General features: G+C 42.9%; 1 protein-coding gene across 1 annotated transcript in view; it reads left to right on the top strand.

The window, feature by feature from the left end:
• Nucleotides 1-4,292, top strand: part of ITPRID1 (ITPR interacting domain containing 1) — a 34,287-nt gene extending 29,995 nt beyond the window's left edge. Inside the window, 4 exon segments of the mRNA XM_074891176.1 lie at nt 2,159-2,286; nt 3,117-3,228; nt 3,902-4,261; nt 4,263-4,292. Coding sequence (XP_074747277.1) covers nt 2,159-2,286; nt 3,117-3,228; nt 3,902-4,261; nt 4,263-4,292 — 630 coding nt within the window.
• Nucleotides 4,293-22,443: the final 18,151 nt, after the last annotated feature.

The following is a 22,443-nucleotide window of genomic DNA, read 5'->3' as shown; positions in this document are numbered from 1 at the left end:
ACCTTACCTTAAACAAGGTCTTGCATGAGAGTAGTCCTGGAACAGTTAGTCCCCTCTCCACCCCTGCTGAGTGTGAACTCTGAATTAATCTATGTGAACCTGTGCTCTGAGACATGCCAGTGCCAGGGGAGCTGCCTGTACCTCATCTATAAGGACTGTCACGACGTTTTACCAAACTTATCCACATTGTGTCTTTTCAGTCTTTTGCATGGTGCTTTCCAGATTTCTGTTAGCCTTGACAAACCACCTAGAAATTTGTCTGTGGCCCGTCGACTTCTTCCTAGTGACCTGAAGGACAGGAGCTCTTCAAGATCATTCAAGTACACTTTTTTTGATGGCTATAAATCCTCACTCTGCTCCGATTTGGCAGTGGGTAGAAGAAATCATGATGTGGTCACTTCTCACTTGCACCCCACACACTCCCATCTAGGAACAAGAAAACTGCCTGAGAATCAAGATTAAAGTTTGGGGTGGGGGGCAAATGGGAAATCAGGCAACACTCAATCTGAAGGTGCTCATAACACATCTGACTGCCTCAGTGGTGTGTGATTGCTGCCCTGACCCACAGCATTAAAAGCACCAGTTGTGCTCCACAGGAAGCAGACAGCTAGGAGAGCTCACCTCCGCTGCGGTCACAGGACTGGCCTTATCAAACTACTATTAGACTCTAATTAGCCCTTTCTGATGCAGTTCCATGGCTGTTGGGGCTAGATTTTTTTGATTTACTGCTATGGGATGGTTTATCCCTGGGTTAATGCAGTTGCATTGAAATGAAGATTGAGAATGAGGTTTCTCAAATGCATGGGGAGCATCTTTTGCCCTCTAGTTGAAGTGGATCCTCTAGCAAGGAGGTCTTCATCATGTTTCAGGCCTTGATGGGACTGAGGAACACATTCAAGCACACAAACACGAAGAGACCATCAAAGGACATGATTGCAGAAACCCAAAGAGTCTGGGCATTTCTATGCTTTGCAAACACACCTCTTGTTCTCTATCAGTTACAGTGGTTAGCAATGGAGTGCAGGTTTGTACACTGTCTTCCCATGGCTTACAAGAAACCAAAATTTGCTAAGATGGGAACGTGCCAAACACCACCTTGCACTTGGAGCAGTTTCAGCATAATAGGGGGGCATGCTCTCAGAAGGCAGATGGTATTGTCTCCAAAATTATTTGGATGATGCTGTCTCCATTACTGCCCTGGACAAGATGTGGAAAGTCAAGGAAAAGTCTTTAATGTGGCTAGAAACTCAGACATTGATGGACTCCAGTTACAGGATTTATTTAGATGTCACTAGAGGGCTGCCATTGTGTTAGTCCCGTGCTACAAAGTAGTAACTTGTAAATCTGCCTATACTTTTTCATGTGCCATTCCTGCTCATTCATCTCCCCTGCCTTGAGACATTCCTGTAGAAATCAGGGCAGATGTAGATGATCAATCATACTAGATACTTTCTCTCAATGAAGAGTAATTGTTACATTTATAGCATAGATCCTCTGACCTATTATGGATGTCTACTTTTAGATTGGAACAATTGCTCTGATGCAGTACTTGCACGTACATCTGTGGCAGTAAATGTCTGCACTTAGTTAGATAAATCCAATTCTAGGTTTCTAACTGGTAATAGATAAGAAATTACCAGTGTAATGCTTAGCAGCACCCATCATGAAAAACGCTTTTCCTTCTCATAGTTCTTATTTATCTTCCCTCTCTCCCCCTCTCCCTTCTTCTCTTTTTAAAAACAGTTTCTAACATCCAGTGGCCAATAATTTAACCTATCATTAATCCATAGCAACTCATCCTGCTCAAATATAATGTCTGACAACAGTGCAGTAACATCAGAATTTGGCACATTGCGTCAGATCTTTGATCAAAGTCCTTTTCCCTTTCAATGGCAAAAATGAAATCCTCATTGACTCAAGTAGTGCCAGGGCTTAATCCTACATGTTTTAGGAGAAAAGGTGGTGACTGGGATGTGAGTGATGCACCCAGAGCAAACTCACTTGAAGTGCCATCTGGACTTTCACTGCTCACAGAATCCCTGTTGTGCAGGTTAGAGGAGGACTTGTACCATTCAGGCTGTCAGCTTCAAATGCACTCGACATGGAAGTGCTCAAAGAAAAGTAGTAAAGTGAGGTGTCTTCTTGCTTTTCTGTGTAGTGTACCCTCCATGAAATAGAAGCGATGAAGAGCTCCTGCCAGCGCTTCCAGGAGAAGCTGGATGAGATTGAACAGCACCTGACCGAACAGCAGGCCCTGTTTTCTGACCCTATGCAGGATGAAGGAAGGTAATGGCAGCCCAACAAACCTACCTAAATCCAAAACTATCCTCGGCAAGAGCCTGTGGACATATGCAATGTGTCTGGTCACTCGTGTTGCTACAGCACTTCTGGTCAGTGAAGTGCAGCTGTGGTCATCCCGCAAGTGGAAGAGAAATGTATTGTGATGTGGTTTTTGCTGAGAGGAAAGTCTAGCTTCTCTGCACACTGTTCAAGGTTCTTAAACATGACCATTTTTAATTGCTCCATAGATACAGACTAGATTTTTAGCATGGAAATACTATGATTTAATAGCAATAGGAACACAGGAACAGATCTCAGTCAGCTGGAGCTCAGTGTTCCAGGTCACTGCTGGGTTCAGGGAAGGAGGTGGGAGTGATCTCTGACAAATCAGTCCCTTTAGGCCACGTACTTAGTGGTCATGATCAATGCAGGAGCAACACAGGAAAATTTGAACTAGCTCTTCACGGATTCAGCCCAAGTTCACAGTGATTACCAAGAAGCCTCAGGTTCACAAAAAGTTACTAGGGGCTTCAAGTCTTGAGCTGCCCGAAAGTAGGGCCTTTATGCAGTCTTTGTGCTGGAGATAAATCACAAGTTATAAACCTGTCCAGATTCAAGCTGGCTCTGCAACTACAACATGTTTAATCTTGGAACTGGGATAATCAAAGAAATGAGTCAAGCAGACAAGGGCTGTTATTTATTATTTTGTAAGGTGTCCTGTGACCATGGGTAAGAACAGGACTGCAACAGAGAAAGATACAGGTGCTATGCTGGGGTTGAGGAATAGGAGGGTGTTCACCGCTCACTTGAGTGTGTTTTTGCTGATGTCCCTACAGGGAGGCAGGCAGACACCTTCAACTCTTACGACAAGCCGTTCGTCAGGAGGTTGCAGAGCTGGAATTTCAGCTGAACGATCAATCTTGCCAGATCAGGGAGAGCATCCTTATGGTACGTTGCACAAGCCACTGTTCTGGGTAATGTGGGAGAGTTTAAAATATGTCCTGCTATTCAGTGTTCAAAGTGCTAACTCTGAGGTACATCTGAACAATCCTTTCAGTGCCAAGAAGAGGAGGATTTCCAATAACAGGCTTACAGTTTGCATCTTTGACCCTCTTTCTCCTTGGCTATGCTGCTTGAGCTCAAACTACCCAGGAAAAGTGACAATATTTATAAAACTGTCTGTATCCTACTCTGGTCTTGGTTTCCAGAATAAAGTGACAGGCAGTCAACCTACATAATTATTGAAAAAGGTTACTGGTCTAGTCTTTTTCTGGACCAGGTCTCTGTTTGCTAAGGAAAGGTAAAGAAATGATGGTCAGGGGACTTGTCTTTGATTCTTCCCTGACAAGCTTGGGTTAGAGGGTCAAGATCGCAATGGCCCCAGATTGAAGTCCATTTGCAGATTTTCCATTAGGCAATTAGATCTATCTGTTGGAATAAAATGTCTCTTAGGCTTTTCTCCTCCTTTTTACGGCAACCCCTCATTTGCCAGACATCGCATGTCTTCTTCGGACCAAGCAGAAGAAGCAGGCATGCTTCAAATACTCTTGTGTATCCTGCTTGATTCCTTTTATTATATTTTTATTACTGCAATATGGTTTTTGTTCTATTTTCTCTGCAGCAGCTGGACCAATTACTAGCAGAACAATCCCATCTGTCTTCCGAGCTTGGACTCTCTGATTGGAAGGGCGAAAGAAAAGCCCAGAGTAAACAAGCGTTTCCAGATGCTGCTGACACTATGCATCCGCAAAGTGGGTGCTCAAATGTGGTGCTGCAAAGAGCTCCTAGCAAAAACACAACAGCAACAGGCTCACTCTCTGCCCCACAGCCGGGGGCACCCTCAGTGCAGTTTCCTACTGGGACAACACCTGAGTCAAATTCAGCTGAGTCTGCCCCACAGGAGCTCTCCACCAGTAAAAAGGAAATAAAAGGACCTCCCCAAGCAAAAATGGACTTTAAGACATTTATACACAATGTAAGGAGATGTTTCAGCCTCACCCTCAAGGTTTTAAGTGGAAGGGATCACTGACCTGCAATGCAGTTTTACTATTCTGTGTCTCATTGCCACAACCTAGATCAGGACCCTTTCCTGTTAAGCCGTGCATTCATCCGTAGGGATGGAGCCTGTGTTTCAGGGCACTTTCAGTCTGCGCAGGCAACACAGGCAGACGTGGGACTGGACCCACCTTGATATTCCTCAGTAAGCTGTGGCAATGATCTAGATGCTCCAGAGAGAACAGGAAAATATGTGGATGGTATCTGTCTTGCTTGAACTTTGAATGCAACTGTTTGACTAATTAGTATATTCAACCCTCTCCCACCGTGTGAAATTAGTAATTTATGGCTTCAATTTGCAGAGACAATTATCCACTTTTACAAGGGCAGTAAAGGCAGTGAACTGGAAGGTTTGTTGTTTTTCTGAAGAAATTCAAAGTCAGCATTTCTGACTGATCTGATCTCACAATGTAACCGTAAAAGATTGTTTGTCTGCCTTTTTTAATATAAAATAGTCTAGGTAATCTCTTAGCTGCCTTATCATTTAATGGTCTCTTCTACCTAAGCATGTGTCCCAATTTTTAAAGGATTGACGATTCTTTTAAATGAAAATTAGGGTTAAATGCTGCATAAACTTCATGTAAATACCATGGGAGGGAAAGCTCTCTATCGTAGTCTTACACTACTTTCTTGATTTACGTTGATATTACCACTGACATTACCAAGGAGAATCAGGTTCCTTAGCACACAATTCAAAGAATGAGAACCATAGACAGTGAAGAACAAGGAATTTAAATATTTGAGATTGTGTTTTGTCATCTTTTGCACCCATTTCCTCTTGAGACTAGTCTTGGTCATTTGCTCAACATACAAATAAAATAACACTTTTTTCTTTTTTTTTTCCAGTTGAAGAAATCTTTCCAAAATTCTTTAAGTAATGATTCAGCAGAAGGAAAAGACTGATGGAGGACAGACTTGCGGATTTTTTTTTTTTTTTTAATAATTGTGGCCTTTTTCCTGAAATGCATGGTATATCACAGAAACAAATGAACAAAACACTGCATTACAGAAAGTTCTGATCACAGCAGTTTCATTTGCAGTGAGATGACTGGCCAGAAAAGCAGGCATTTTTAAAGGATGTTTTGAAGAGAGGTGCTGTGTATTTTGCTATTCTGTGATTGCAAAACTTGCTACACTCCTATTGGCAATTGTATGGGATGGGGGGGGTTCTTTACAAGGTCCTTTAAAAGGAAGAGGAGAGGGTTTATTTTTGAGAAGAAACTTAAGAACTTGCAGACGGTCCAGGAGATACCACTAGAAGGTATTCTCCTTATAGCCAGTTATTTTAACACAGTCCTTCAACCAATATTAATTCTCAAGCCCAAACTACCTTGTATAGTCCTAGCCATGTTCTAGCTTTTAACTGGCTACTAACTTGCCCCTGACTAATTTTGTGAGGCTGGTATCTACCGTCAGATTCAAATCTGAAGCTCACTGACAGTGCATAAAATGTTAAACACCCACTCTGTCAAACAATTACTGTGGATAGTGTCCTGGCTGTCCTCTTTCTTTTCATATTTGCTTCATATAAATCCAATTAAAACCAAAATGAGATGAGAAACATAGGATTTCTACATTATAAGCCTTGAATCAGATTCCTGGTTCAGTTTTCTGGGCAGTGCACAGAGCCTGGATTCATGCAGAAACAGCCATGAGAAAAGACCTCTCAGGTTTGGATCACAGCAAAGAAATTCAACTGGTTCTTTTTCAAAGCAGTGCAGTTTGTACTACTGCTTTCAATTTAGCACTTCCCAGACTGTGAGATGTCCTACTGGCTTGTTTGTTTAATGCTCTGGAGGGATCTTAGGTGTCATTTAGGCTTTGGTGTTGCAAATCACAGCTCTGCAAAGGTGCAAATAGAAGTAGCATTTGCACATGTTTAAGGAGAAAATGGAGTCAAACATGCTGAGCAGCCTCGAGGCTCCCTGCACCTCCACGTTTCCACAGATGTTCAGGGTAATAAAATGATTGGGGGAGAGAGGTACACAACACAGGAACTGACAAGATCCTCCACAGCCTGCTGGGCCATGAATTTTACTGGTTGAAATTTGCCCCTTTCTTGAGACCCCGCATGGGATTTGTACACTACTTCCACACTATCAAGTGTTTAAAAGTTTACATGTCAAGATTTGTGATTGTGACAGTATCTTCAGGCAGCATGCAAACAGGACCAAAACATCCTTCACCTAAGTTTTGGTGGAACAAGCAATAATTCCACTTAGTATTTTTCTCTCTCCGCTGGCTTATGAACTGCACTTGCAGATGTTGTACCTCAGTTTGCAGAGGAAGGCAAATAAGAGCATGATGAAGGACATACAATGATGCGAGTGCTGAAGGTCTCCTGGAAGAAAGGATGGCTAAGAAGCTCCCTTGCCTCAGCCACACCAGGGCTGTGATTTGTCCCATGAAACAAGATGTTTTTTGCGATTGCCACTGCAGCACAATGCATAAAAGCTCTGTGGGCATGTGATGCTGCAACCAGTGTCTGCCTGTCTTATGTCTATGTGTACAGAAGATGGTATTGGCAGGTGGCAGCCGTTCTTGATTAGAAAGATCACGCAGGACCTCTGGTGCCATTTGAATTCTACCATTTGTATTCTCCACCAGGACTGAATCTGCCTCCTGCTAACAAAAGTTCCTGTTTGAATGGTCTCTAGATTGGTATGTGTAGTCCAGTTCCTCATTTCAATTTAAGCCATGGACAGGATAGGCTTCCCCCATGTGCAACACTTAGACACCCACAAATACTGTTACCATGACCTTGTTTGCATTTATAGCTAGATAATATTTCAAGCCCTCAATGTTGTTTTAACAATTAAGCTGTAACCTTGTAGCAATAAAAAACATACTAAGCAACTGGAAAGGGAAAAATCTTCTGACTTATCCTAGAGCACAATGAGTGACATTTCACTTCATAACTCCTCCAAGCCTTATAATTCTGCTGTTGGAGATGGGAGAGAAAAGAAAATACGCAGTAATTTTGTGATCAGGAAAGTCTGGGGGTAGCACTGGTGAGTGTGACAGCCAGCCGTGTACCCACTTAATCTCACGGTGTTACCAACGTTTTAAATTGTATCATTTATTTCCCTTTAGGGCAGTCATAAGCAAACATGGTGGGAATCTTAATGATAACTCCACAGAATTAATGAAATAATAACATATCTGATTGAGTATCACAATTGCTTTAGCTAGCTAGAACCGTACAAATTAGCTTTCTGGCTTACAAGGCAATGGGTCATGTCTTGGGGTGGGGGGCTACATTACTTGTGAAAAGTATTAGCACTAAGCAGTTTGCAAGTTTGAAATATGAAAAAAAAAAAAAAAATGACCCTGTGACACTGCAGGACTTCTGACCAAAAAAAAAGGAAGTATTTGGGCAAAAGGCTGCTTTCCTCTCTATTCCACCTCTCCAAAACTGAAATAGGTAGAACCATTGGATCTGTTTCACAGGACTGTTGAGGCCCACAGAGGTCCGTGCAATATAGGTCAGACCTGCTACGGAAAAGGGTAAGATGCATAGGGAGTAGGTATGTTACAGTGGCGGTTCTTCTCCTGGCTCTCTAGTGCTCTTTCGGCATCTCTTGCACGCAGAAGCCTAAAACCGAAAACCTAAAACCCTGCCACCTGAAATCCTTGTAACTCCCTGTTAAAGGCTCAGCATTTCATTTGCCCTGATCACAGTTTCTGGAGTGCGAGGACAACATGCAGCCTCACCAAAGCAGGAGAGAGGAAAGGAGGGAGGCAGGCAGGGGGAAGTCAATTAAAAAATGGTTCCCTGACAAATATAGAAAATTCAAAACATAACGATTGCTTCTGCCCACCCTAGTTCAGTAGCAATTTTTGTCACTTGGATTTTACTTCTTTTGTCATTGCCTTTTGCCTTCATTGGTTTTCCCTGATGCCCCATAAATCTTTAAACCCTGAAGCTAAAAGAGGCTGCATTGTGCACCAGCTTGAATATTGATTTTGCTAGAGAGTATAAAATCTAGAGAGATAATAAGGAAATCCATCTAAGGTACCCTGCCAAGGGCTCCCATTAGTTGCTTTACCAGGCATCAATTCAATAAACCCTCGAGAGCAGCACATGAATAAACATCAGAGCCTCTCTGGCATGTTAATGCATCAGCTGCCTAATTGTCAATGCTGCCAACAGACTCCAAGAAAAGTACTATCTTGGGAGTTCAGCCCCTTCCAACTTCAAGTCCAAAGAAGATTTGACATTGGCTTAGAAGAAGGCAGGGCTCAGGAGAGGGTGTGTGACAGCCAAATAACATGGGCATGGCTGCTTTAAACGTGGTGCTGACCTGCTGGGTGCACAGCCCAGCTCTTCACCATCTGGGCATGCTGCCTCCCCATTGCACCCCAGTGCAGGGTGATAAGGTGCCCCCAGGTCAGGCCCAGGGCTTTCCCTGTGCAGGATCGGAATTTGTATTTGGGAGAAAAAAAAGTCTCAAATCTCAGCCTCAAGCAATAGGAATAAACCTGCCAGATATGAACGACTTTCTTCTCTAGGGCTACCAGTGAGCCTGGGTGACAAGAACCCAGGGCCTTACTGGGCTCTACCATGTGTTTTCCCTGTGACCAGGGCCTTTTCCTTTACCCCATGGGGACCCTTATTCCTGGCACAGCTTCTTTCTGTCTTATCTAATGAGGTTTTAAATTCCTCGCAGAGAAGTTATTCTCTCCTAATGTGTTCATACGGTGCCTGGCACAATAGGGGCCTAATATCAGTTGGGACCTCTACTTGCTGCTGCGATAATAATTTTATGAGCAGCCTTTCATTAAGATCCATTGCTACTTAAGAAACAGCTGCAGTGTCACTTTATAAGACCGTTGACTGTTTTAACTCCCTCTGCTCCAGAAACAAGGTTATGATCTTCCCTGTAGAAATGGATATGGGTAAGAGAGGCTGAAGCATGAACAAAAAAGCAATTTTGCTATCAAATGGGAAAATTCAGAATCAGAGCACCTGAAACTTCCAGGAATTAAAACAATTTGAAACCACAGTGTTCTCACCTCACTGGAGAGGTGCATTTGAATTCATCCATCTTCATTTCGTTCTCTTCCATTGTCTTTCAATGGGCACATCACTCACTCAATTAGCACAGAGCACAGCTAGTATGAGGGACACAGGTGTGTCCCATTGAGGCTATTCAACCTTAATATGGGAAACATTTATTACCATGACAAATAATACAGAACACAGGCAGCCTTTTCCTGATTTCCCCCCCCCTCCATTAAAATACAAAAACCTGTTAGGACATTAGAGCTTAGAATTAATGATAGTAACAGAAGTAGTGAGGAGGCAAGAAGCAGGAGAGATCAAAAGTCAGGAGTTAAGAGGGTTGCTTTTTTCTTCCCCACCTCTTAACCTAAGCGAGTGTGAGGGCTCCCTGGGGCCTCCTCACCTGAAGTTGTTGACACATGTATCCTCCGCATGTCACTGGCCTTATCACCCTCAAAAGGCTTCTGCAAATACACAGACAGGTAAAATATTTCTGCCCTTATGTGCTCTCTGCTTAGCCAGCTGCCTCCAGGAATGGCTGCAGTAAGTAATTATTAGAGGGACTTTAGGTAAAGCAAGCATCTGCCAAGGGTTACAGACTGCCAGGTGTCCCAAAAAGGAGCAGGATGAAGGTTCTGGGTGGTGAAGAAAACTGGTACTCACCTTAACATTCCCATACTCCATCCCATTTCAATTTCACTGTAGTAATTTTTGGAAAATTGCTTTAGGTCAGCTCCCAGTCTGTAAGGTGCACCTTTCACAAGTAGAGCTTCCTTTCCAACAGTCAACTCAAGCTATTGTAGTCCTACTGTGAAATAAAGTGTGTGTAGGGGGAGAAAAGTCTGTAGTTAAGTTTTATCTTGCTGGTAAACTAGCTTTTTAAAGGTTGCCTGGACTTTCCAGAGGTTTTTCTAAGCTACTGACAGAGAGAGAAATTATGGGGAGTAGAAATAGTTATAGTCACTTAGGAAAAAAAAAAAAAAAAACAACAAACCTAATTACTTGAAGACTAGGGTCTACTGTATCAGTAACATTTCTGTGATGTCCTGCATAAGGACTCCACTGCCCTTAATTTTTGATCTACAAGGAATAGCAATAATAAGAAAATGTTCCTCTTGTTACATCAGGAGAGCTGTTCCAGATCTAGGGTTGCTCTAATCAGAGCAGAACACGATGGAGTCCAGACAGCCTGTGCTCCTTACACCCTTGTCCCATTTAACAAATAGAGAAGTGGAAGCAAGGGCACCTGAGTCATCCCAAACCAGGCCAGGCAAGCATGAGAGGCACTTTTCTCAGGCTTGGGTTTCCTGCTGAGCTAACCCACAGAGGAGTGGGAGTGTGTGTGTGTGTGTGTGTGTGTGTGTGTGTGTGTCCGAGGGTGAAGGGGAGCCAAGGTTCAGGGAAATTTGGAGCAGCTGGTGCCAAAGAAATCTCATTCTGGGAGCTGATGCAATAGTCTTGTGGCATCACCAGGTTGTATCCAGCTGTTGCCTAGCAAGCCCATTCTCAGACACAGGCACTGGGAAGCAATTGCTGCCAAAGCACACAGCAGCTGGGCTGACTACCACCCAGGCGGGAGGTGAATGAAGGGGCTTGTGAGTAGCACAGGGGAAATGTTGTAGCTGTGGATGGGACAGGGGAATCTGAAAACAACCTACAGGCCTAGAAAGAAACGGAGAAAGAACAGTAGTTAAACTGGTAAAATGAGAGACCTGAAACTAGACAAAGGAGAGATGAAGCACAAGTTCATCTATGTGTAGATTCACCTGTTTAAAGGTAGCCCTAATGTATTAGTCCAATACATAGAGTTCCTTCAATGAAATAAGTAAACTGACTTAGCCCAGGAGCAAAGGGGTTAAGGACCATGGTCAGATTAAGACAAAGCACAGAAGAACAGTCAGTTTAAGGCTATCTAGTCCTCAATGTAGTAGCCAGTGGTTAAGAACATAAGAAATGGGCTACAGGGCCAGACCACCTGCAACAACGACTGTATCTTTGACAGATAAACTAGGAAATGTTTTTCAGGGAGAGCCTGGCAACTTTTCTATGGGCTGCTCTCCTCCTATGTCCCCAGCAGCCACAACGGTTGGATAAGGGGCATTAGAGTATATGTTTCTGCCTGTCTCCATTAGCATCTGCCAATGTTACAGAATCACAGGAAGACAGGTTGAGAAGGACCGCTTGAGATCATCTAATCCAACATCCCACTCAAAGAGGCACTAGCCTGCCTCCTTCTCCGTTTAACACGTCTAATCCTTTTAGTACCCTCCCACCATGAGCTCCACTATTTCCTGTAGAAACAAAGTCCAGAAATTTGCTACTTGCTATGTGAATTCTTGTTTTATCAGTTTGAAATTGATCTCCTACTTTTGATGAATGGCCTCTAGCTCTAGAACTGCAGGATTTGGTGCAAAAGCAGTCTGCATTCACCTTCTACACCACTTTCCTGATTCTATAACCCTGAGGAGCATAGCATCTCCAAAACAAGGAGACCCAGCCCCTTAGTCTTTTCTCTCCAGACAGTTCCTCCATCCCCTTGATCTTTTCCACCCAAATATAGCTGCATGACAACAAAAGTTTTCCAGATTTTCAACTTTGTACATTTCTTTTCGAAGATGTTAGAAATTCCAGAGAATTTTCTCCTCTGGTCCAACTTACAAGTCAGCTTTATTATAGCTACTTATTTTTGCTGTCATTCTCCAACGTCTCTGGAAAGAGCTGAGTCTGAAGCTGTTGTCCTCTTCTATCAGAAACATCCTAGAAGAGAGCCAAGAGTCCTTATGAATTTTGAGCAGAATCATCATAGCCCGCAAACAAATGTGCTGCCTCAAGTGCTTTTCTTTCTTCTGAGTCTTTTCTTAAAGTTCAATTCTTGCCAAATCTTTACTCAATTATAAATATTCCTCTATCAATCATCACTGGAAGTGTTATGGAAAATGTACAGTCTCTTCTCCTTATCAAAGTCAAAAAATAAATACATGGAAGGAGAAGACAGAGGGTTGACAAAAGATATGGGACTAGAATGAAGACAGGAGGAAGAGAGAGAAGCACAGCGAGAAAGAGGACTGAGGAGAAAAGCAGGAAGAGGAATACAGAGTCAGAAGTAGAGGTGGCTGTAAACAGGAAAACCAGGAAGCCTGGGTCCCTGTGTTTATGTGCTTATGTGCCAGAATGGCTATTGGGAAAGGATATTCTGCCTTTCCTGGGAAGCCACAAGGAAGGCAGGGAAGGTCACAGACACTACTTGCCCACCTAATGCAGCTTCTGGACAGTGGGCACCTATCCATGGTGAAGAAAAGCCGGGGACAGACATCAGCATCCAGTCAGAATGAGTTTGCAGATCCTGGCTAGGACTGGCAGATGGATAAATGATTTTCTCCATGTGCTGTATGACTGTGCAGACATTTTGCTTTTAAATGTTTTCCCCTTAGTTTACGGTTTTACTCGTTCTTTACTCTTTTATTCTTTACTTCTGCTGTGGGAGCTCCACTGATTTTTTTTTTTTATATCACATCCTCTCAGATTCAGTCTTTTTTTGTGCTCTGTATTGTAGCCAACCTGTCAGGTAAAGCTTTACAGTCCACAAAGACAACCTCAAAGAGTCTCGGTGGGAATATTTAAGCAAGAGGATGTGCTGGTCTTCTGCTAGGCAGCTAGCACTGTGAGATTGCAGCAAATTCAATACAAGAGGGATAATGTTAACACAGTTAAGCATGAATTTAGACATGTCACTGCTAATCCCTAGATTAACAAGAGGGAAGGAAATGTGTCAAAATAATAAAGTACCTATTAAAAAGGCTGTAGAGACAGACACTGATCCATAGTTAGCACCGATAGATGACAGCACATCGTCACTGAAGCGTGAGCCATCATCTGGCAATGCTCTGTTCTGCAGAAACCAGATGAGTTAGGGACTTATGTCAGACTCACTGGGGATTTCCAGACATTGAAAGAAAGAAATAAGGAAAGCAAATTTGGAAGAAAAATAGATTATTTTTTTGTTTGTTTTAAATCCTCACCTTAATTTGGGGTCTTTAAGACTTTATCCTTTTGTTCTCTGGGTCCACGGGGGGAAGTGACGATCCAGCAGGGTACTCATATGAACTGTGTGAAGTTCCTGTCACAGTCATTGAAGCCCTTTGGAGGAATAAATTAATTACTCTCTTTAGATCATACAAGGGAAGAGGATAAAGGTCTCAGAGGAAGACAGGTAGGAACCCCAAAAGTCTCAGAAAGACAGCTGGAGAGACTCAGAGGCTATGAAAATGCAGGGCTTCTCGGGCATTAATCCCATGCTGCTGATTTAGTTTATTAGCTAACAGCACGTATGTGAAACTTTGGCTAATGTTGCTTCTTAATGTTTCCAGAGGGGAAAGGAGAGTCTATAAGCTCGTTTTGAAAGATGCCCTGGGATGAGCCTACCATCCCCTCTGGGGTGGTTGTGGGAGAGCCGTGCCACAGCCCAGGGCAGCAGAAGGCAGATGGTGGTTGGGGCCAGCACCTTGGCTCTGCTTGACTTTTGGATGGCATGCTTGGCACCAGCAAGAGCTCAGAAATCATTACATGGAAAAAAAAAAAAAAAGGGGGGGGTGGGGGTGATTTGTGTGGGGTTTTTTTAATTGCCTTATGGTTTTGAGCCTCGTTCAAGATTTTCCCTCTAAGCAGGAGATCTAGGAACTTAGCTGGATGTGTCACTCTGTAGCTTATTAGGAAAGTAAGTGGCATACAGTATTATACGTGCTTGGGCATAAAGTCCATGGTAAAATCAAAGAGGAACCTATCCATCCCTCTTTGGTATAGCTTAAGAAATACCTCCTTGCTGTCCTCTGAAGCTGTCTCTTCCCAGCATTCATTAACAGAGTATCACCTTTCAGCGAAATAAAGCGGGTTTTTGCAGTCTCCTATGAAATATTCTAGGAGCTTTCTTACTCCTTCTTTCTGTGCACCCATGTTAAAAACTGCTTGTACTGTTCAAAAGAAGGTTATATGTCTATTGGTGTTTTAAGTTATAAACTCGATATCTGATTATTTTTATAGCTTAGGTTCTTAATTATACCACTCCAAGAGAAACATTTCAAGGATAAAGATTAATTACTTTTAATGTTGCTTCATATTTGTTATGCTGCAGATAAATGCTTGTTTTAAGTAAGTGGAAACAGGTGTGTAACAATTGATTAAATTAAATTAAACAAGCAAGTAGGGAATGAAAACAAACATGGCTATTTTCGAGGAGAGATATTGTAAACATTAATTAAGCAGCTGGAAATCAATAACTACACAAAACTATTCCCTCTTCCCAATTTTATGAGATGGAAGAAGCCCTGATGTTTTCAATCATGATATTGTTATTTATACCTTGATGAGGTATAAATAAGAGGTGCCCATAACCAAGCTCGCCATGACAAGGATGCAGTCAGACGAATCTTCTTATCTGGGCCCTTCCGAATCCTGTAGAGGCGAAGCATGATGTAGCACGACTTTCTCGCTATTGATTCCCAAAAGAGAGAGTGACTTGTCTAAAGTGAATCATTTTCAGAACTAATTATCAAAAATAATCCTCCATTCCCCTTCTGGCTAAAATTAAGTCCTTTTATATAAAATAAGGGATGACTAGTATCTTTCCAGTGCTGAATTACCATGCAAGACTACTGTAAATTTTGTGTAGATATGAATAAAAAAGACTTAGGAGAGAAATGGATTTGCAAAATTCTCCACAGGCCTCAGTATTCATTTCTGCTCTTAGAGAGTCCCCGTTAGCATTGACCTTCTTAGTCAATAGAAAGGCTCTTGGCTTTTGCAACTAAAATCAGTTTAATGGCTTTTTCTACTACTGCTAGCAGAAGTCAACACAGCTAAATTAGAGTAAGAAGCTACTTTCCAGCCTGCTTTGTGCAATCCTGCTATGTACACAGCTCCTAGCAGCTACCTGAGTGCCGGCCCACAATAGGCAACAACAGGCCAACGCTGAAAGCACAGAGGATCCACAGCAGACAACTTGCCTCATGGTGATGATTTCTCAGGTCTCCCCATGCTGGTTAAGGAAGGGGTTTCCCTGTACCCAGTGGAGCAATGCTTGTGCTGCCTGAGGAGGGGGAACAGGTCCTGCTGCTCAGAAACAGGTGGCCAGCCCTGCCTGCCTGCTTAGCATTTGCATTCACAAAGCCTGGCCCTGAGGTCTGTGGTAGATCATTAAAAATAATAATTAAAAAAAAAAAGTATGTGTGTGGAGAAGTGAGAGTTGCAGTCATCTCTTTTTTTCCCTGGGGGCCCCAGGAAAGATGAGTGAAACGGGTTCAATCTCCATCCCATGCACACCATCTCCAGCTAATACTGAACCAAGTCTGGGTAGATTTTATGGACAGGAGTGTGGTATGTCACAGGGTCTGGATGGATGCAAGCTGTCTGGATGGATGGAGCTGTTCCACTTGACATAAATAACTAGGAATTAATTGGAACACAGACTGGACTGTGCCCGCCCTTCCCTCCCTGCATCTTCCTACTGCCATCATCTCCTCTCCCTGCTGCTCTAACAGGGAAGCCATAAAAACACTGTTCCTGAGGATGGTGATGCGGAGGGGCAGCAGAAGGAGCAGGAAGGAGAGGAAGGTCTTCTCCTCTCTGCTGGCTTTACAGGTATGCATCTGCAGCTTTTATTTTGGGTTGTAAGCCCATCCAGCGGTTTAAGCGGAAGGCTGGATTTACTATCACCAGAGCACCTTCAGCAGGGACCCACACTGCTGCTTTCACAAGGTCTCTGGTCCTCCTTCTGCATGAATAGGAGCATTTGTGACAGTGGCTGTAGAAAGTGGGCACCCCGCTATTAGTCTTCCATCAGATCCTCATGGAGGTTTGCTTGCGGCTGGAAACTCATGGTGTTTGGTTTAAACGTGTGTCATACCTTTGGTGGATGAGTTTACGTAATGAAAAGAGGGTTCAGTTCAACTTGTTTTCAAAACCTACTTGCTGGAAGATCTGTCCACCTTTTCTGTCATGTTTTATGTTAATAATTTCCTTGCCCTGTGGAACAAAAATAAATCCTCTGTGGTCTCATTGGACCATTAAAAAAGAGAGGCAGCTCTCACCTGCCTCTGCAAAATTTCTTGATATTAGCAATTATTGTTCTGATGTTTCATCACTGATAAGTAGGAAACCTACCAAAGAATGGGTATTTAATTGAACTACAGGCAAAGAGGCACTTGATAGTTGGACACAAATTGAAGCAGTCTTTATTAATGTGACTGAAATAGATACTGACCACTGCAGAGCAGCTTCACAAACGTTCCTCTCTATGACGTTACCCTGGCATTGTTCTCTTCACATAACCTAAATGGTCTCTTTTCTCTGTGATACTACTTCAGAAAAGACATTTCCCCAATGCTTTGTGGACCAAAATAGCAGTGCTGAAAGTAAATATGTGCGTGATTACCCTCAGGAGAAGAAAAGTTGCCCAGTTCATTCTGGTGATGTCAAAACTCTATGTGCACAACAGAAGCTGTATTGCATTAGCTGATGAATCAAGCACATTTTTTGTGTGTCGTGGCAATGCTCCTCATTCTAATGGCTGCCTCATTAGAAACATCTTTCTGGTAAGGTACAAAATCTGCCTTTCTGAGACAGCGGAGAGTTTCATCTCCTGAGGTCCAGACTCCATTGAAGTCACTCTTCTGGGAGAGTTTCCAGTTTTTATGTTGTGTTGGGAAATTAACTTTGTGCCATCTTGGCCCCATTAAACCAGTGGGAGTTTTGCCTCGGACTGCAGTAGAATTAGGATGTTGTGCACTCTATAATAATTGAACTGGAAATTATAGAAGCACAATCTTCCTTCTGCCCTATTAATGAGCTTAACAACTTGCTAGGAGCAAGCTTCTGCAGATAAGGAATCTGTGCAAGTGTTTACACAAATCCCACACGCAGCAAAGCTTATATGTCTCTAATGAATGAAATGTAATGTACCCATGCTGGGCTCAGTGTTCAGCAGCTTGCTGCCAAACCTTCAGCTGGGCTCAGCTCTGTTGACGTTACGGGAAGAATGGATAAAATGCTAATGACTAACACACCTTTTTGATATTAGAATTGCAAGGTTGAAATTCAGGCACTGAAATTAAGGGGAATTTAAGACTTCATTTCAATAGGAGCTGAGCTGCTTCTACAAATTCCATCCAGCACTGGCAGGGGGGGTGTTTCTCTTCTCCCTTTGAAATATTTTGTGCTGTCGCCTTTGTACCATCACCTCCAACAGAAGAGATTGTCCCAGACAGAGGACACCATCCTGCTCTGAATAGCAGGTAGTAATCTGTTTAGCAATAGGAACTAAACAAGGACCATTAGCAGACTTCCTCCCTCCTTCCCTTCATTTTGCTGTATGGGCTGGATTGGCAATCTGAAAATTGAGGGATGTGGGATGAAGATAATGGTGAAAGCCCTGCAACCTGACTGCTGCCACTGGTGCAGCATCACTGCTATCCTCTGGGGAATCTGGGATTTCTCAGGATTCACCACGGGATGCAACATTGCCTTGTTTCCCCCTTAGCCCTTAGCACAGCTACACACCTCAGGAGACAGGGCTACAAACCAGGCAGCTGTCAGCGGGCTGCAAAAATTCCTTGTACACTGCAGGAAGCTGGAGTGCTCTTGCTCTGACACCTTCTCAGCAACACAGCACAGAAATGCTTTGTAGGGATTTTCTGAGCAAGGTGTTAAGGACAGAGGCATTCAGGTAAGCTGCCTATAAGTGGACTGGGAGATGTTTTGATTTACTTCATTGGCCAACACAATATGGGGCTCTTTAGCATCTTTATTATAGTGCCTTGTGTAAGTAAAAACGTTTTCTCAAAATCCCCAGAATTACACATTATAATATTCACAGCATGTATATATATACAGAGTATATATAAACATAACCACAAAAACAACTGCTTTCCTCAAAGGCATATCCTGATAAGAAAACTGCAGTCCTCAGCCTGCCATCATCATATGATGGCCATCAGGGCTCTAACTGGGACAGACAGTTGACCAGGTAAGGACTTACATTAGAAATCAGTCAGTGACACCCAGAATAAAGTAGCAAAGATGTGGCATGTAGAAGTCTGCTTCCTTGAACTCTCACCCTCTGTGTTCTCTAGCCAGCATCAGTTAATCTATTACAGTTTCTCATCTACTGATTTTTTCAGGACTGTAAGTACTAAAAATTAGGTTTATTTTCCTTTGTAAAGTCAAAAGAAAAAAACCAACCTCAGGGTATGGAAAGATATGTTCTTACCTCTTCCTACAGAGGGGAGGTGCTGAGAAATGCCAGAGATGCAGCTCATAGCTTGCCACTGACTGAGCAATGCTGGACAAGTCAGCAGCTCTGCCCAGGTCCCCCCTCGTGACCTGAGCCAGCCACAAACGAGAAGTTTGTCAGCACAGCACTCTCATTGCACTGTAGGGCAGTGACTAGCAAAGAGCTGTGGTGCTACTATAATGTGAAGAATAAAGGGTGAGTAGGATTTTTCAAGATGCTTGTAACAAACTGGAAATTCCCGGAGAAGTTGAGAGGAGGCAGTATTCACCTTCCCTGAATTTCTCTGAAAACCCTCCCATGCAAATTGCTCTGCTCCTTGCTTCTTTGTTTCACGCCCTGGGTTGAAAGACTTTTGGTCTGGTTTCAATCAAGCCTAGTTTATTCCTCTTCTAATAAAATGTTTACTGGATAACACATGCTGAAATGTCCTCTGTCAGGAAAGTTCACAGACATCGTCTCAGATGTCTACATCTCTCTGCCATCCTGCTGCGAGGCACAGACAGGCCAGGGACAGCTAGAGCTTGCTAATGAGTCTCTGTCTCTAGTCTGAGAGATAAGCACATGTTGTAGGCAGTGGCATTTCTCACACCCATGCTTGTAATTTCCAGTCAGAGGAGTTGTTTTCTTCCCGGGTTTGCAATCTAGTAAAACAAAGCAGCCAGCATGGAGGATGTTAGAGCAAACACAGCGGTGTTTCAGAAGCTGTTTAATATTTTAAGCTATAAATGCAGGAGGGCTGTGATGATATTTGAACGTACAATGCTCAGATGCATAGTTAGAAATGCTGTAATCTTGTCAAGTCCGTCGTGTTTTAGCAGAAAGGCCCTGTGTGCCAATGCATGGGAAGACACGGGTTCAGCACCTAATTAACTAGAGCGAGAAGTTAGAGGGTAGGGTGAGGAATGGCAGCGGGTGCTCCAGGAAAAGGAGCAGCATGACGGATCTAATGCCCTGGAAAGGGAAGGAGAGAGACTTCTCCAAAGAGCAGCTTTCATCCCAGCCCAGCTCCCACCTTGCTCCATGCTGTGTAAGAGCAATGCATTTAAGGAGAAGCACAAGTTATGTGGGCCAGAGGTCATCTGCTACTGCTTTGTCCCAGGTCTCCCTGGAATATAGTTTTCCACTACCATCTGTCATTTGCTGAATTTTTACATCTGTCTTTCCCTAAAAGTACCCCCCCCCCCCCAAAGCCCTTTGACATAAGGGTCGATGAAAACTGTAGACTGGAGTCTTTAGGAGCACCAAATTTGAAAACTTTTCTCCCTCATTCAAAAGCCACGTCTTTCTTTCCTTGTTTTCTCCTGGCTTACTCCTCCTGAAGTAAGCAGGAAGATTTGGTTATAGTCTAGATACATCAGAAAATGTTAAATTATCTATCTAAATGCAAAAGCACAGGTTAATCTGCAATCATTTTCATGTCAACTTAGTGTGATACTTTTTTCCCTTGGCTTTGCACAAGGAGCCTTGGCATGACGCTCTGACTCTTGACATAGAAACTCCCTTTGCCACTCTAAATGGGGTGATTCTCTTCCAGCCTTTCAGGTCTCCTTCGTAGTCCCTCTAACCTTTGCAGGGGCAGCAGAAAGGACGTTTGCATGAGAGCCATCTGCCAGGGTAGATACAAATCCCAGATTCCTCTGGGCCTTAGAGACTGCTCCAGCCTTGAAGGCTTCACTCAGCTTTACAACAAGCACAGATGGTTTCCCTCTTGGACCCAGGACAAACGTGCTGCCTTTCAGGATGTGGCAGTGATTTTCCTCAAGTAAGCCTTCTGTTTAAAAAAGGTGAGCTATCTATATATTTGGATCTGTGATAAATGCCACGTATGTCCCTATATTCTTTTATATATAAGGAAAAATGTAAATGTTTATAATACTTCGTCTGAAAAGTTAGGCGCATGGAGTGCAGGTTTCAATCTATCGCACTTTTAACCTCCACAACTTAAAAGGAAACCACCAAAGACAAGTGTTAACTGTACATCAAGCAATCTGTTTGATAAAAAAACAACACTGCACGTTGATTTATTGACCGAACTGCTCTGGCTGCAAAGTAACTTATATAATAAACCATAGTCTGTTTTATACCTATGGCAACATTTATAAAGTGACTGAATATATTGGTCCTTACAAGATACAGTTCCTTAATTCTCTACGTATAAATTTACTTTGGGCGTGCACATGCATGGAGCAGCTGAGGAGTGAGCATAAACCTGGATCAAACTTTCTGTACCATGCAGTACACTTTCTCACAGAAGTAAGCAGCACAGGCTGAAGCTGGACTTAAGCACATGAGGATAGTGTGAGCCCTGAGTTAGTTTATCTGGAGGGAATATTACCTTGGATATAGCCACATGTTACTACATAGACAAGCTGCTTGAGGCTGGATCATTAACAGTTTTCAGATGCCTAAGAGCTGTTAAAATGAAATCATACTTCCCTTCCACCTTACCAGCACTTCTTATTTCATCTGAAAATAGTGCCAGGGGTTGAAAGTCAAATGTGAACAAACCATAATGTAAACCCCACAGAACCACAGTGAAACATCTCCATGTATACCTCTGATTGTATAGTAGTTTTTAATGCCTTTCATAGTCTTCTGCAGTAAATATGGAATATGCAGAGGTGACAACTACACTGTGTTTAGGACAACGGGTCTCCTGGTACTCCATGCTCACTCCTACATCTTTAGAGAGAGGGTTTTGCATGGGAACATACTGTGACATGACTCACCTGATGGTCTCCAGTGTCTTGTTTCCCTCCCATGCAGCTCAGTCTCCCCTCCGTCCCAGCAGACTCATCCTTGCCTCTTCGGGCAGCATCAGCTGCTCTGCTCCACATCCATGTCCTGTAGGCAGCCTCCTTTGCGTATTTGACATTTTTTCCAGACCATAACGTTTAGTAAAAAGACAGTGGTTTTTAAAGAGGACCAGCATAGAAATCCATCACAGTAGAACTATTTTAATGATGGTACAGAGGAGAGCAGAAAAGGAGAAAGCACAGGCATTTTAAATGCCCCATGGAGCCTGAGGTTTGCTAGCCTCAGCACTTGGCCAAGCTGAGCAATCTACTTTGAGTAATTCCCCTCCCATCCCAAAAGTGGGATTTTTATTTAATATAAGACTTTTAAACAAAAAAATAACACCACACACACACGCGTGCGCATCATGTGTTATGAATCAAGGCATAATAATAGTCTTGTTCTGCTGGGTTTTCCTCAAAACCCAACCCTCCAAAGCCATCACACCAATCCTGTTTCATTTATCACATATGATCTGGCCCAAACTGTAGGCTCATTCATGCCAGAATGAGCATGGCATCAGTAATCTGCGAGGAACAGAGTTTATCTGGCTTCCCCTTCTATAAATCCAGTGTTTTAACTGGTTCATACTGGACTGGCACTGCCATGAGTGAGATCTGAATTTGGTCTTCAATTTGGCCAGATTCAAAGTGAGTTTACTGCGAGCAAGATTGCAGCTGGAAAATAATCTTTACCAGTTACCACAGTGTTGAAAAGCCAGCTGTGCTTGCATAGCAAAACCAACTGTAGACCTACTGTTGACCAGCAAGCATAACATCAAGGGGCACCATGCATCTTTTAAGAAATCACTCTCTTATGCTGTGCTGAAAAGCTTCAGTAAGCCAAATTTATATAGATAGAAAAGGAAATTTCTAAGAGGAAAAAGTATCCAAGGAAGGCCAAATTCTCACTGCCCTTCGGACATTTGAAAATTTGACCCATGAATTACAAACCAACCCAGAAACAAATATAAAAATACAAATGCATAGGTAGGCAATAGTTATATAGACATATATGTATGTAT

Source organism: Strix uralensis, chromosome 1, assembly GCF_047716275.1.
Source record: "Strix uralensis isolate ZFMK-TIS-50842 chromosome 1, bStrUra1, whole genome shotgun sequence".
NCBI lineage: Eukaryota > Metazoa > Chordata > Aves > Strigiformes > Strigidae > Strix > Strix uralensis.
The sequence above is the reverse complement of the archived record's forward strand: the minus strand, read 5'-3'. Positions and strand labels throughout refer to the sequence as shown.